The sequence below is a fragment of the Coregonus clupeaformis genome, chromosome 8 (assembly GCF_020615455.1).
Source record: "Coregonus clupeaformis isolate EN_2021a chromosome 8, ASM2061545v1, whole genome shotgun sequence".
Taxonomy (NCBI): domain Eukaryota; kingdom Metazoa; phylum Chordata; class Actinopteri; order Salmoniformes; family Salmonidae; genus Coregonus; species Coregonus clupeaformis.
The window spans coordinates 62,416,689-62,432,109 of record NC_059199.1 but is presented as its reverse complement, the minus strand read 5'-3'; the positions used below and the strand labels follow the sequence as shown (position 1 = coordinate 62,432,109).

Genomic DNA, 15,421 nt, shown 5'->3' with positions numbered 1-15,421 from the left:
AGTTGTCGTCAGAGCGAGGAGCCGAGCACACAGCATTATGTGACTCTGAGCTGTACCCCAACACTGTTTATACTGGTTGGTTACCAAGTGACTTGAGGCCTGCGTCACAAATGGCCCAAAGGGTTCTGATCCAAAGCACTACAGGGAATAAGGTGCCATTTGGGACAGAACCTAAGTGAGCTGAGGTGCAGATACTCATCTTTGACCTCTCCAAGAACAGTGTCTTCTCACACTGAAAGCCTGTGGCAAGGTTGACTCACAGTCCAGGCATTTCAGACAGTTGATTTATCTCATGCATTTTTAACAGTATGAACGTTGGAATATATAAGTTGTGAAATGCAAAGAGCACTGTCATATTAGACCAACTGGAAGTTATTATTTATATCTAATACATTTTATAAAATTAAAACATTTCTCAATTAGATCTTGTTAGACCAGTTTCATGTGGACAGGTGTGATAGTTTGACAGTTTATGACCACTAGCCAGACAATTTATGACCACTAGCCAGACAGTTTAAGACCATTATGCTCTATGTAAGAAATAATTATGGACATTTATTTTACAAGGTCAGTACACATTGTTGGAATGGAGCCAACCGTGACCATTATGCTCTATGTAAGAAATAATAATGGACATTTATTTTACAAGGTCGAGTACACATTGTTGGAAGCCAACCGTGTGATTTACTTCAAGAAAATGGACATTGAGTTTGATGCAATAATCGATCTGTCAGTGTTCATATCAACCGCCATTCATCAGTCGGTGACGCCTCGGACGGAAGTGACGAACGGTCGCTCGAAAATACAACCAGGAAGTGGACATTTATTGAAAAGGAAATATTTGCTATTTTCAGATAGGAAACATTCGGATTATCAAGTTACAGTATCGATTTTTTATGTTTCGGGGGATATAGTCATCTTGGACTTGCCAAAAACCCGTTTCGTGGATCCCGATTCAAACTAGCAATGAACACGGACGTCGAATTTCACATCAGGCAGAATTATCCGTGGAACAAGCTACCAGCAAATGTCAAACAGGTATGTCATCTAGCTCAGGGGTTTCCCTACGTTTGGGTTTTTTGCCCTAGCACTACACAGCTGATTCAAATAACCAACTCATCATCAAACTTTGATTATTTAAATCAGCTGTGTAAACGTTTTGGGAAACACTGATCTAGCTAACTAGCCAGCTAAAAAGCTATTCCCTTCCATATCGTTCATAAGCAGCTGTACCTACAGTGATTGTCATTCACCTGAAAGCACCGCTCCGTTACCTAAGTAGCTGGCTGGCTATGATTTTGATAGGTGGTGTACTGTCGTGATTATAGCTAAACACCTATTAGCTAGCTGTCGAATGCAAATCGGCTGCATTGTGTTATCAACCATGTCAAGCAACTAGGGTTACTCGAAATGTATTTGATCAGTAAAATAATGTTAGTTATAATACAGGAATGATCTATTCATAACTACTACATATCGTTAATAAATCCCACCTCATCATAAGGGTTGAGCTACATACAGCATGTTTTGTTTTAGAGCAGCGGTATGAATGAGATGGAATGCATTGTGTTTGTTATGCTAGCTCTATAATGCGGTATTCAATCCCCTCTACATGACCTTTCTGTAGGCTTTAATACTTACTGAGTTACTGTATATACATGTTACTGTACAGAGGGTAGTACCGTATGTTCTCTCTGCTACCGCACGGCAAGCGGTACCCGGAGCGCCAAGTCTGGGACCAAAAGACTCCTGAACAGCTTCTTCCCCAAAGCTATAAGACTTCTGAACAGCTAATTTAAACGGCTACCCAGACTTTATGCTTTTCACCCCCTACCTACATGTACATCAATCAATCACCTAACCAAACCTACATGTGCATATTACCTCAATCAATCACCCCAACTACCTCAAATCAAATATTATTTGTCACATGCGCCGAATACAACAGGTGTAGACCTTACAGTGAAATGCTTACTGACAAGCCCTTAACCAACAATGCAGTTTTAAGAAAAATATGTGTGAAGTAAAAAATAGATAACTAAAAAATAAATATATAACAAATAATTAAAGAGCAGCAGTAAAATAACAGTAGGGAGGCTATATACAGGGGTACCGGTACAGATTCAGAGGTTAGTCGAGGTAATTGAGGTAATACAGTGGGGAGAACAAGTATTTGATACACTGCCGATTTTGGAGGTTTTCCTACTTACAAAGCATGTAGAGGTCTGTCATTTTTATCATAGGTACACTTAAACTGTGAGAGACGGAATCTAAAACAAAAATCCAGAAAATCACATTGTATGATTTTTAAATAATTAATTTGCATTTTATTGCATGACATAAGTATTTGATCACCTACCAACCAGTAAGAATTCCGGCTCTCACAGACCTGTTAGTTTTTCTTTAAGAAGCCCTCCTGTTCTCCACTCATTACCTGTATTAACTGCACCTCTTTGAACTCGGTTACCTGTATAAAAGACACCTGTCCACACACTCAATCAAACAGACTACAACCTCTCCACAATGGCCAAGACCAGAGAGCTGTGTAAGGGATAAAATTGTAGACCTGCACAAGGCTGGGATGGGCTACAGGACAATAGGCAAGCAGCTTGGTGAGAAGGCAACAACTGTTGGCGCAATTATTAGAAAATGGAAGAAGTTCAAGATGACGGTCAATCACCCTCGGTCTGGGGCTCCATGCAAGATCTCACCTCGTGGGGCATCAATGATCATGAGGAAGGTGAGGATCAGCCCAGAACTACACGGCAGGACCTGGTCAATGACCTGAAGAGAGGCTGGGACCACAGTCTCAAAGAAAACCATTAGTGACACACTACGCCGTCATGGATTAAAATCCTGCAGCGCACGCAAGGTTCCCCTGCTCAAGCCAGCGCATGTCCAGGCCCGTCTGAAGTTTTCCAATGACCATCTGGATGATCCAGAGGAGGAATGGGAGAAGGTCATGTGGTCTGATGAGACAAAAATAGAGCTTTTTGGTCTAAACTCCACTCGCCGTGTTTGGAGGAAGAAGAAGGATGAGTACAACCCCAAGAACACCATCCCAACCGTGAAGCATGGAGGTTGAAACATCATTCTTTGGGGATGCTTTTCTGCAAAGGGGACAGGACGACTGCACCGTATTGAGGGGAGGATGGATGGGGCCATGTATCGCGAGATCTTGGCCAACAACCTCCTTCCCTCAGTAAAAAAATTGAAGATGGGTCGTGGCTGGGTCTTCCAGCATGACAATGACCCAAAACACACAGCCAGGGCAACTAAGGAGTGGCTCCGTAAGAAGCATCTCAAGGTCCTGGAGTGGCCAGCCAGTCTCCAGACCTGAACCCAATAGAAAATCTTTGGAGGGGAGCTGAAAGTCCGTATTGCCCAGCGACAGCCCCGAAACCTGAAGGATCTGGAGAAGGTCTGTATGGAGGAGTGGGCCAAAATCCCTGCTGCAGTGTGTGCAAACCTGGTCAAGACCTACAGGAAACGTATGATCTATGTAATTGCAAACAAAGGTTTCTGTACCAAATATTAAGTTCTGCTTTTCTGATGTATCAAATACTTATGTCATGCGATAAAATGCAAATTAATTACTTAAAAATCATACAATGTGATTTTCTGGATTTTTGTTTTAGATTCCGTCTCTCACAGTTGAAGTGTACCTATGATAAAAATTACAGACCTCTACATGCTTTGTAAGTAGGAAAACCTGCAAAATCGGCAGTGTATCAAATACTTGTTCTCCCCACTGTATGTACATGTAGGTGGAGTTAAAGTGACTATGCATATATAAAAAACAGAGAGTAGCAGCAGCGTAAAAGAGGGAGGGGGGGACAATGCAAATTGTCCGGGTAGCCATTTGATTAGATGTTCAGGAGTCTTATGGCTTGGGGTTAGAAGCTGTTAAGAAGCCTTTTGGACCTAGACTTGGTGCTCCGGTACCGCTTGCCGTGTGGTAGCAGAGAGAACAGTCTATGACTAGGGTGGCTGGAGTCTTTGACAATTTTTAGGGCCTTCCTCTGACACCGCCTGGTATAGAGGTCCTGGATGGCAGGAAGCTTGGCCCCAGTGATGTACTGGGCCGTACGCACTACCCTCTGTAGTGCCTTGCGGTCGGAGGCCGAGCAGTTGCCATACCAGGCAGTGATGCAACCGGTCAGGATGCTCTCGATGGTGCAGCTGTATAACTTTTTAAGGATCTGAGGACCCTTGCCAAACCTTTTCAGTCTCCTGAGGGGGAATAGGCTTTGTCGTTCCCTCTTCACGACTGTCTTGGTGTGTTTGGACCATGATAGTTTGTTGGTGATGTGGACACCAAGGAACTTGAAGCTCTCAACCTGCTCCACTACAGCCCCGTCGATGAGAATGGGGGCATGCTCGGTCCTCCTTTTCCTGTAGTCCACAATCATCTCCTTTGTCTTGATCACGTTGAGGGAGAGGTTGTTATCCTGGCACCACACGGCCAGGTCTCTGACCTCCTCCCTATAGGCTGTCTCATCGTTGTCGGTGATCAGGCCTACCACTGTTGTGTCGTCGGCGAACTTTAATGATGGTGTTGGAGTCGTGCCTGGCCATGCAGTCATGGGTGAACAGGGAGTACAGGAGGGGACTGAGCATGCAACCCTGAGGGGCCCCCGTGTTGAGGATCAGTGTGGCAGATGGGTTGTTACCTACCCTTACCACCTGGGGGTGGCCCGTCAGGAAGTCCAGGATCCAGTTGCAGAGGGAGGTGTTTAGTCCCAGGGTCCTTAGCTTAGTGATGAGCTTTGAGGGCACTATGGTGTTGAATGCTGAGTTGTAGTCAATGAATAGCATTCTCACATAGGTGATCCTTTTATCCAGGTGGGAAAGGGCAGTGTGGAGTGCAATAGATTGCATCATCTGTGGATCTGTTGGGGCAGTATGCAAATTGGAGTGGGTCTAGGGTTTCTGGGATAATGGTGTTGATGTGAGCCATGACCAGCCTTTCAAAGCACTTCATGGCTACAGACGTGAGTGCTATGGGTCGGTAGTCATTTAGGCAGGTTATCTTAGTGTTCTTGGGCACAGTTACTATGGTGGTCTGCTTGAAACATGTTGGTATTACAGACTCAGTCAGGGACAGGTTGAAAATGTCAGTGAAGACACTTGCCAGTTGGTCAGCACATGCTCGGAGCACACGGCCTGGTAATCCTTCTGGCCCTGCGGCCTTGTCAATGTTGACCTGTTTAAAAGTCTTACTCACATCGGTTACGGAGAGCGTTATCGCACTGTTGTTCGGAACAGCTAATGCTCTCATGCATGCTTCAGTGTTGCTTGCCTCGAAGCGAGCATAGAAGTAATTTAGCTCGTCTGGTAGGCTCGTGTCACTGGGCAGCTCGCAGCTGTGCTTCCGTTTGTAGTCTGTAATAGTTTTCAAGCCCTGCCACATCCGACGAGCATCGGAGCCGGTGTAGTAGGATTCGATCTTAGTCCTGTATTGACTCTTTGCCTGTTTGATGGTTCGTCTGAGGGCATAGCGGGACTTCTTATAAGCGTCCGGGTTAGAATCCCGCACCTTGAAAGCGGCAGCTCTAGCCTTGTTTCCTGTAATCCATGGCTTCTGGTTGGGATATGTACGTACGGTCACTGTGGGGACGACGTCGTCGATGCACTTATTGATGAAGCCGGTGACTGATGTGGTGTACTCTGTAGCTCAGTTGGTAGAGCATGGCGCTTGCAACGCCAGGGTTGTGGGTTCGTTTCCCACGGGGGGGCAGTATGAAAATGTATGCACTCACTAACTGTAAGTCACTCTGGATAAGAGCGTCTGCTAAATGACTAAAATGTAAATGCCATCGGAAGAATCCCGGAACACATTCCAGTCTGTGCGAGCAAAACAGTCCTGTAGCTTAGCATATGCGTCGTCTGACCTCTTCTTTATTGACCGAGTCACTGGTGCTTCCTGCTTTCGTTTTTGCTTGTAAGCAGGAATCAGGAGGATAGAGTTATCGTCAGATTTGCCAAATGGAGGGCGAGGGAGAGCTTTGTGCGCGTCTCTGTGTGTGGAGTAAAGGTGGTCTAGTGTTATTTTTACCGGAGGCAGCTGTTCTATTTTGTCGATGCAGCGTGTGTCCCGCCAGCTGTATGTTATCCATGTCGTCGTTCAGCCACGACTCAGTGAAACATAAGATATTACAGTTTTTAATGTCTCGTTGGTAGGATATCCGTGATCGTCTGTTTTATTATCCAATGATTGAAGATTGGCTAATAGGATTGATGGAAGAGGCAGTTTACTCGCTCGCCGTCGGATCCTTACAAGGCACCCCGACCTACGTCCCCGATATCTCCGTCTCTTTCTCCTGCGAATGACGGGGATTTGGGCCTTGTTGGGTGTCTGAAGAAAATCCTTTGCGTCCGACTCGTTAAAGAAAAAGTATTTGTCCAGTACGAGGTGAGCAATCGCTGTCCTGATATCCAGAAGCTATTTTCGGTCATAAGAGACGGTGGCAGAAACATTATGTACAAAATAAGTTACAAACAACGCGAAAAAACACACACAATAGCACAATTGGTTAGGAGCCCGTAAAACGGCAGCCATCTTCTCCGGCGCCATTCTTTCACCTTTTACCCCAGTACACTGTACACTGACTCGGTCCCGGTGCTCCTTGTATATAGCCTGTATATAGCCTTGTTATTGTTATTTTATTGTGTTACTATTTTATTTTATCGATTTGTTAATTGTCTTACTTTTGTATATTAATGCATATCAATGTCCTGTTTTCATTTACAGAGTGTTGGGAACTCGCAGCGTGAATATGAGAAACACGTGCAGCTGTACAGTATCCGCAACCAGCTAAGGTTCCGCAATAACCTAGGTGAGTGGGAGGAGTCAGCATGGGAGGAGTCAGCATGGGAGGAGTCAGCATGGGAGGAGTCAGCATGGGAGGAGTCAGCATGGGAGGAGTCAGCATGGGAGGAGTCAGCATGGGAGGAGCCAGCATGGGAGGAGTCAGCATGGGGGGAGGAGTCAGCGTGGGAGGAGTCAGCATGGGAGGAGCCAGCATGGGGGGAGGAGTCAGCATGGGAGGAGTCAGCATGGGAGGAGCCAGCATGGGAGGAGTGGAATGCATGGAAATCTCAAGCTTGTCAGAATAACTATGTTGTAGGCTACAATATCCACCCCTCATTTCAGGGCAAGCACAGAAAGTGTTCACACCCCTTGTCTTTTTCCAGATTTTGTTGTGTTACAAAGTGGGATTAAAATGGATTACATTTTCATTTTTTGTAAACAATCTACACAAAATACTCTGTCAAAGTGGACATCTGTAAAACATTTATGAGAAATAAAACACTATAATATCTTGATTTAGATAAGTATTCAACCCCCGGAGACATGTTACCTTTGGCAGCAAGTACAGCTGTGAGTCTTTCTGGGTAAGTCTCTAAGAACTGTCCACACCTGGATTGTGCAACATTTGCCCGTTATAATTCTTCAAGCTTGTTGACCATTGCTAGACAACCATTTTCAGGTCTTGCTATAGATTTTCAAGCAGATTTAAGTCCAAAATGTAACTCAGCCACTCAGGAACATTCACTTTCTTGGTAAGCAACTCCAGTGTAGATTTGGCATTGTGTTTTAGGTTATTTTCCTGCTGAAAGGTGAATTCATCTCCCAGTGTCTGGTGGAAATCAGACTGAACCAGGTTTTCCTCTAGGATTTTGCCTGTGCTTAGCTCCATTCAGTTAATTTTTTATCCTGAAAAACTCCCCAGTCCTTAACGATTACAATCATACCCATAACATGATGCAGCCACCACTATGCTTGAAAATATGGAGAGTGGTACTCAGTAATGTGTTGTATTGGATTTGCCTCAAACATAACACTTTGTATTCAGGACAAAAAGTGAATTGCTTTGCCACATTTGTTGCAGTATTACTTTACTGCCTTGTTGCAAACAGGATGCATGTTTTGCAATATTTGTATTCTGTCACTTTGTCAATTAGGTTAGTGTTGTGGGGTAACTACAATGTTGTTGATCCATCCTCAGTTTTCTCCTATCACAGCCATTAAACTTCGTAACTGTTTTAAAGTCACTGTTGGCCTCATGGTGAAATACCTGAGCGTTTTCCTTCCTCTCTGGCAGTCAGGAAGGTGTATTGATACACCATCCAAAGTGTAATTAATAACTTCACTGTGCTCAAAGGGATATTGAATGTCTGCTTTTTTTACCCATCTACCAAAAGGTGCCCTTCTTTGCGAGGCATTGGAAAACCTCCCTGGTCATTGTGGTTCAATCTGTGTTTGAAATTCACTGCTTGACTGAGGGACCTTACAGATAATTGTTTGTGTGGGGTACAGAGATGAGGCAGTCATTCAAAAATCATGTTAAACAGTATTATTGCACACAGAGTGATTCCATGCAACATATTATGTGACTTGTTAAGCACATTTTTACTCCTGAACTTATTTAGGCTTGCCATAACAAAGGGGTTGAATACTTATTGACTCAAGACATTTCAGCTTTTAATTTATTAATTTGTCAACATTTCTAAAAACATAATTCCACTTTGACGTTATGGGGTATTGTGTGTAGGCCAGTGACAAAAATATATAAATGTAATCAATTTTAAAGGTCCCGAACAGTCATTCTGATTCCCATGTAAAATAGCCTTTTGAGTGACTAAAATATCTACCATAAAACAATTTTGGGATAGAATTGCTCATCATTTTAGATAAAAAAAATAACAATCTGGTGACTATCTACCAGGAAGTTTGAAAAGACAGGTTTAGTGGGCAGGGATCTTATATTCATGAGCTTGCGTTGACTGACAGCTCTTTGAAACATCAATGTCAAGAAACTTGGACGCAGTAAAATCATCTCAAGCAAATATGGTGATACACGAAGCAACTCAAACAAAAACTGAAATTGCATCAATGATTTTTTCTATACTTCCCCCGTTTGGCCTCTTGTGATGCGGTTAACAGCAGCACTGACGGATGTGTTGACATCACAACTGCCTCAGAGTTTTGAATGACCCTTCCCCCTTTTGTTCCATGCTGGCTGAAGACCTAGCTAGCCAGTAACTAGCTAACACCAGACAGATGAAGACCTAGCTAGCCAGTAACTAGCTAACATCAGACAGATGAAGACCTAGCTAGCCAGTAACACCAGACAGATGAAGACCTAGCTAGCCAGTAACTAGCTAACACCAGACAGATGAAGACCTAGCTAGCCAGTAACACCAGACAGATGAAGACCTAGCTAGCCAGTAACTAGCTAACACCAGACAGATGAAGACCTAGCTAGCCAGTAACTAGCTAACACCAGACAGATGAAGACCTAGCTAGCCAGTAACTAGCTAACACCAGACAGATGAAGACCTAGCTAGCCAGTAACTAGATAACACCAGACAGATGAAGACCTAGCTAGCCAGTAACTAGCTAACACCAGACAGATGAAGACCTAGCTAGCCAGTAACTAGCTAACACCAGACAGATGGAGACCTAGCTAGCCAGTAACTAGCTAACACCAGACAGATGAAGACCTAGCTAGCCAGTAACTAGCTAACACCAGACAGATGAAGACCTAGCTAGCCAGTAACTAGCTAACACCAGACAGATGAAGACCTAGCTAGCCAGTAACTAGCTAACACCAGACAGATGAAGACCTAGCTAGCCAGTAACTAGCTAACACCAGACAGATGAAGACCTAGCTAGCCAGTAACTAGCTAACACCAGACAGATGAAGACCTAGCTAGCCAGTAACTAGCTAACACCAGACAGATGAAGACCTAGCTAGCCAGTAACTAGCTAACACCAGACAGATGAAGACCTAGCTAGCCAGTAACTAGATAACACCAGACAGATGAAGACCTAGCTAGCCAGTAACTAGCTAACACCAGACAGATGAAGACCTAGCTAGCCAGTAACTAGCTAACACCAGACAGATGGAGACCTAGCTAGCCAGTAACTAGCTAACACCAGACAGATGAAGACCTAGCTAGCCAGTAACTAGCTAACACCAGACAGATGAAGACCTAGCTAGCCAGTAACTAGCTAACACCAGACAGATGAAGACCTAGCTAGCCAGTAACTAGCTAACACCAGACAGATGAAGACCTAGCTAGCCAGTAACTAGCTAACACCAGACAGATGAAGACCTAGCTAGCCAGTAACTAGCTAACACCAGACAGATGAAGACCTAGCTAGCCAGTAACTAGCTAACACCAGACACAGATGAAGACCTAGCTAGCCAGTAACTAGCTAACACCAGACAGATGAAGACCTAGCTAGCCAGTAACTAGCTAACACCAGACAGATGGAGACCTAGCTAGCCAGTAACTAGCTAACACCAGACAGATGAAGACCTAGCTAGCCAGTAACTAGCTAACACCAGACAGATGAAGACCTAGCTAGCCAGTAACACCAGACAGATGAAGACCTAGCTAGCCAGTAACTAGCTAACACCAGACAGATGAAGACCTAGCTAGCCAGTAACTAGCTAACACCAGACAGATGAAGACCTAGCTAGCCAGTAACTAGCTAACACCAGACAGATGAAGACCTAGCTAGCCAGTAACTAGATAACACCAGACAGATGAAGACCTAGCTAGCCAGTAACTAGCTAACACCAGACAGATGAAGACCTAGCTAGCCAGTAACTAGCTAACACCAGACAGATGGAGACCTAGCTAGCCAGTAACTAGCTAACACCAGACAGATGAAGACCTAGCTAGCCAGTAACTAGCTAACACCAGACAGATGAAGACCTAGCTAGCCAGTAACTAGCTAACACCAGACAGATGAAGACCTAGCTAGCCAGTAACTAGCTAACACCAGACAGATGAAGACCTAGCTAGCCAGTAACTAGCTAACACCAGACAGATGAAGACCTAGCTAGCCAGTAACTAGCTAACACCAGACAGATGAAGACCTAGCTAGCCAGTAACTAGCTAACACCAGACACAGATGAAGACCTAGCTAGCCAGTAACTAGCTAACACCAGACAGATGAAGACCTAGCTAGCCAGTAACTAGCTAACACCAGACAGATGAAGACCTAGCTAGCCAGTAACTAGCTAACACCAGACACAGAGGAAGACCTAGCTAGCCAGTAACTAGCTAACACCAGACAGATGAAGACCTAGCTAGCCAGTAACTAGCTAACACCAGACAGATGGAGACCTAGCTAGCCAGTAACTAGCTAACACCAGACAGATGAAGACCTAGCTAGCCAGTAACTAGCTAACACCAGACAGATGAAGACCTAGCTAGCCAGTAACTAGCTAACACCAGACACAGATGAAGACCTAGCTAGCCAGTAACTAGCTAACACCAGACAGATGAAGACCTAGCTAGCCAGTAACTAGCTAACACCAGACAGATGAAGACCTAGCTAGCCAGTAACACCAGACAGATGAAGACCTAGCTAGCCAGTAACTAGCTAACACCAGACAGATGAAGACCTAGCTAGCCAGTAACTAGCTAACACCAGACAGATGAAGACCTAGCTAGCCAGTAACTAGCTAACACCAGACAGATGAAGACCTAGCTAGCCAGTAACTAGCTAACACCAGACAGATGAAGACCTAGCTAGCCAGTAACTAGCTAACACCAGACAGATGAAGACCTAGCTAGCCAGTAACTAGCTAACACCAGACAGATGAAGACCTAGCTAGCCAGTAACTAGCTAACACCAGACAGATGAAGACCTAGCTAGCCAGTAACTAGCTAACACCAGACACAGATGAAGACCTAGCTAGCCAGTAACTAGCTAACACCAGACAGATGAAGACCTAGCTAGCCAGTAACTAGCTAACACCAGACACAGATGAAGACCTAGCTAGCCAGTAACTAGCTAACACCAGACAGATGGAGACCTAGCTAGCCAGTAACTAGCTAACACCAGACAGATGAAGACCTAGCTAGCCAGTAACTAGCTAACACCAGACAGATGGAGACCTAGCTAGCCAGTAACTAGCTAACACCAGACAGATGAAGACCTAGCTAGCCAGTAACTAGCTAACACCAGACACAGATGAAGACCTAGCTAGCCAATAACTAGCTAACACCAGACAGATGAAGACCTAGCTAGCCAGTAACTAGCTAACACCAGACAGATGAAGACCTAGCTAGCCAGTAACTAGCTAACACCAGACAGATGAAGACCTAGCTAGCCAGTAACTAGCTAACACCAGACAGATGAAGACCTAGCTAGCCAGTAACTAGCTAACACCAGACAGATGAAGACCTAGCTAGCCAGTAACTAGCTAACACCAGACAGATGAAGACCTAGCTAGCCAGTAACTAGCTAACACCGGACAGATGAAGACCTAGCTAGCCAGTAACTAGCTAACACCAGACAGATGAAGACCTAGCTAGCCAGTAACTAGCTAACACCAGACACAGATGAAGACCTAGCTAGCCAGTAACTAGCTAACACCGGACAGATGAAGACCTAGCTAGCCAGTAACTAGCTGACACCTGACACAGATGAAGACCTAGCTAGCCAGTAACTAGCTAACACCAGACAGATGAAGACCTAGCTAGCCAGTAACTAGCTAACACCAGACAGATGAAGACCTAGCTAGCCAGTAACTAGCTAACACCGGACAGATGAAGACCTAGCTAGCCAGTAACTAGCTAACACCAGACAGATGAAGACCTAGCTAGCCAGTAACTAGCTAACACCAGACACAGATGAAGACCTAGCTAGCCAGTAACTAGCTAACACCGGACAGATGAAGACCTAGCTAGCCAGTAACTAGCTGACACCTGACACAGATGAAGACCTAGCTAGCCAGTAACTAGCTAACACCAGACAGATGAAAGGGAAGACATGGAGAAGTATCTTTGCCGTAGAGGAATAGTGTAAACTTGTCATTATATTAGCTGATCCCCTACAGTCACATGTTGGCACCAGTACAGTAGCTATCTAGCTAGAGAAACCTCGCCCCTCTCTGCAAACACGCCTTCTCCGATGTTGGTTACAAGGCGGTACTTTAATAAGATAAGATAAGATAATAAATACCATGTTACCATTGGTGTATTCAAATTAGAGTTATCCCCTTAATAATCCCGCCTCCTGGACCCAATTGTTTTACATGGGGGAGGGGACCATTAACTTTATGATCAAACTTTATCAATGTAGTCATTTTTCATACATTGGTCATCATACTTTGCTATGATGAACAATGTATGAAAAACTTTGACATGGTTTCATCCAAATATCATAACATTTCATGAAAAACATGATTTTGACTGTTCATGACCTTGGTGGAAAAAGTCAAGGTGTGAATACTTTCTGAAGGCCAAATATAACCAATCATAAATAATTTATTGCTCAGTACTTATAGGACATTATTACGGGGACATACAGTACCAGTCAAATGTTTGGACACACCTACTCATTAAAGGGTTTTTCTTTATTTTTACTATTTTCTACATTGTAGAATAATAGTGAAGACATCAAATCTATGAAATAACACATATGGAATCATGTAGTGACCAAGAAGGTGTTCAACAAATCAAAATATATTTTATATTTGAGATTCTTCAAAGTAGCCACCCTTTGCCTTGATGACAGCTTTGCGCACTCTATATTTTCATACCCCCTGTCCCTATCTGATCACAGTGTCTGTCTTCATACCCCCTGTCCCTATCTGATCACAGTGTCTGTCTTCATACCCCCTGTCCCTATCTGATCACAGTGTCTGTCTTCATACCCCCCTGTCCCTATCTGATCACAGTGTCTGTCTTCATACCACCTGTCCCTATCTGATCACAGTGCCTGTCTTCATACCCCCTGTCCCTATCTGATCACAGTGCCTGTCTTCATACCCCCTGTCCCTATCTGATCAGTGTCTGTCTTCATACCCCCTGTCCCTATCTGATCAGTGTCTGTCTTCATACCCCCTGTCCCTATCTGATCACAGTGTCTGTCTTCATACCCCGTGTCCCTATCTGATCACAGTGTCTGTCTTCATACCCCCTGTCCCTATCTGATCTGAGTGTCTATCTTCATACCCCCTGTCCCTATCTGATCTGAGTGTATCTGTCCTCTCCCCCCCATCTGTCCAGTGAGACACGTGAGGAAGGATGAGAGGAAGTACTATGAGGAGCTGCTGAAGTACAGCCGAGAGCACCTGATGCTCTATCCATACCACCTGTCAGACATCATGGTCAAAGGCCTCCGCATCACCCCCTTCTCCTACTATATCAGCATCATGGAGGTACAGTAAGAATATATACTATTACTATACACTGAGTTTACAAAACATTAGGAACAACTGCTCTTTCCATGACATAGACTGACCAGGTGAATCCAGGTGAAAGCTATGATCCCTTATTGATGTCACTTGTTAAATCCACTTCAATCAGTGTAGATGACATCCAGCCAACTTGACACAACTGTGGGAAGCACTGGAGTCAACATGGGCCAGCATCCCTGTGGAACGCGTTTCGACACCTAGTAGTAGTCCATGCACCGACGAATTGAGGCTGTTCTGAGGGCAAAAATGGGGTGCGACTCAATATCAGGAAGGGGTTCTTAATGTTTAGTACACTCAGTGTATATAATATATGAACTGTAGTAGGCAGCGTCCCAAATGGCTCCCTATTCCATGTTAGTCCATAGGGCTCTGGCCAAGGATGGGGTGCCATTTGGGACAGAACTGCAGCCTCAAACCAATCCATTTAGGAGATGTCCTTCTACTGTCCAACGTCTTCAAATTATGCACTGTGCATTTAAGTCATATTGATACCAGTCTTTACAGTGATAACTGATGTTCAAGCAACCATAGAACTAGAATTCAAGTCAATGATGTCGTTATTATGAGTGGACTGGCGGACATTGCAAGTGTACCCGTAGGAGCAAAGCAGGAAGTAAAACCAGGAAGTGTACCCATCAATCTGTGCTGTGATTTGTTGAATCTACTCAACTGCCATTACAAAAAAAATACATTGCATTGCATGAGCCACATCAGTTAACATCATTTGAATTAACATTCTACATTACCATGGAAATGATTTCATCACAATACCAGGCAGCGATTGCGAGTGGACCCATGAGTTCACCAGTCAAATTGCCAGGGTTAGAGGTTCCAAGCCTGTTCTTTTCATTCTATTTCTATGAATTCAACACTGTAAAGCCTTTAGACCACAGTAGGGAGACAGGTTCAGAGCCTTGCAGATAGAAATGGAATGTATAGAGTTAAAAATGAATCCCTATTCTTGAGGATAGAGGATCATTTCTGTTCTACATCATATTTTCTACCTTAACCCTTCTACTTGAATTTCCGCGGTGAAAGGTGGCAGAGCTAAATCGGTCTTCTCACGGAAACGTCTAAAGCGTCCGAACGGTTTGGCCTACAAACTATTAAGACCACTCTGTGGAGAGATGAAACTCTCACGAACACAATGGCGTTCTCCGTTTTGCTCTACGACCCCGACCAGCGTC

At 44.4% G+C, this 15,421-nt stretch overlaps 1 protein-coding gene across 1 annotated transcript in view; it reads left to right on the top strand.

Annotated features, from left to right (window-relative positions):
* Positions 1 to 801: 801 nt before the first annotated feature.
* Positions 802 to 15,421, top strand: part of fam91a1 (family with sequence similarity 91 member A1) — a 106,970-nt gene continuing 92,350 nt past the window's right edge. The window contains exons 1-3 of the mRNA XM_041884158.2: positions 802 to 1,038; positions 6,755 to 6,839; positions 14,044 to 14,195. Of these exons, the coding sequence (XP_041740092.1) occupies positions 967 to 1,038; positions 6,755 to 6,839; positions 14,044 to 14,195 (309 nt within the window). The 5' untranslated portion in view covers positions 802 to 966. The remainder of the gene's footprint in view (positions 1,039 to 6,754; positions 6,840 to 14,043; positions 14,196 to 15,421) is intronic.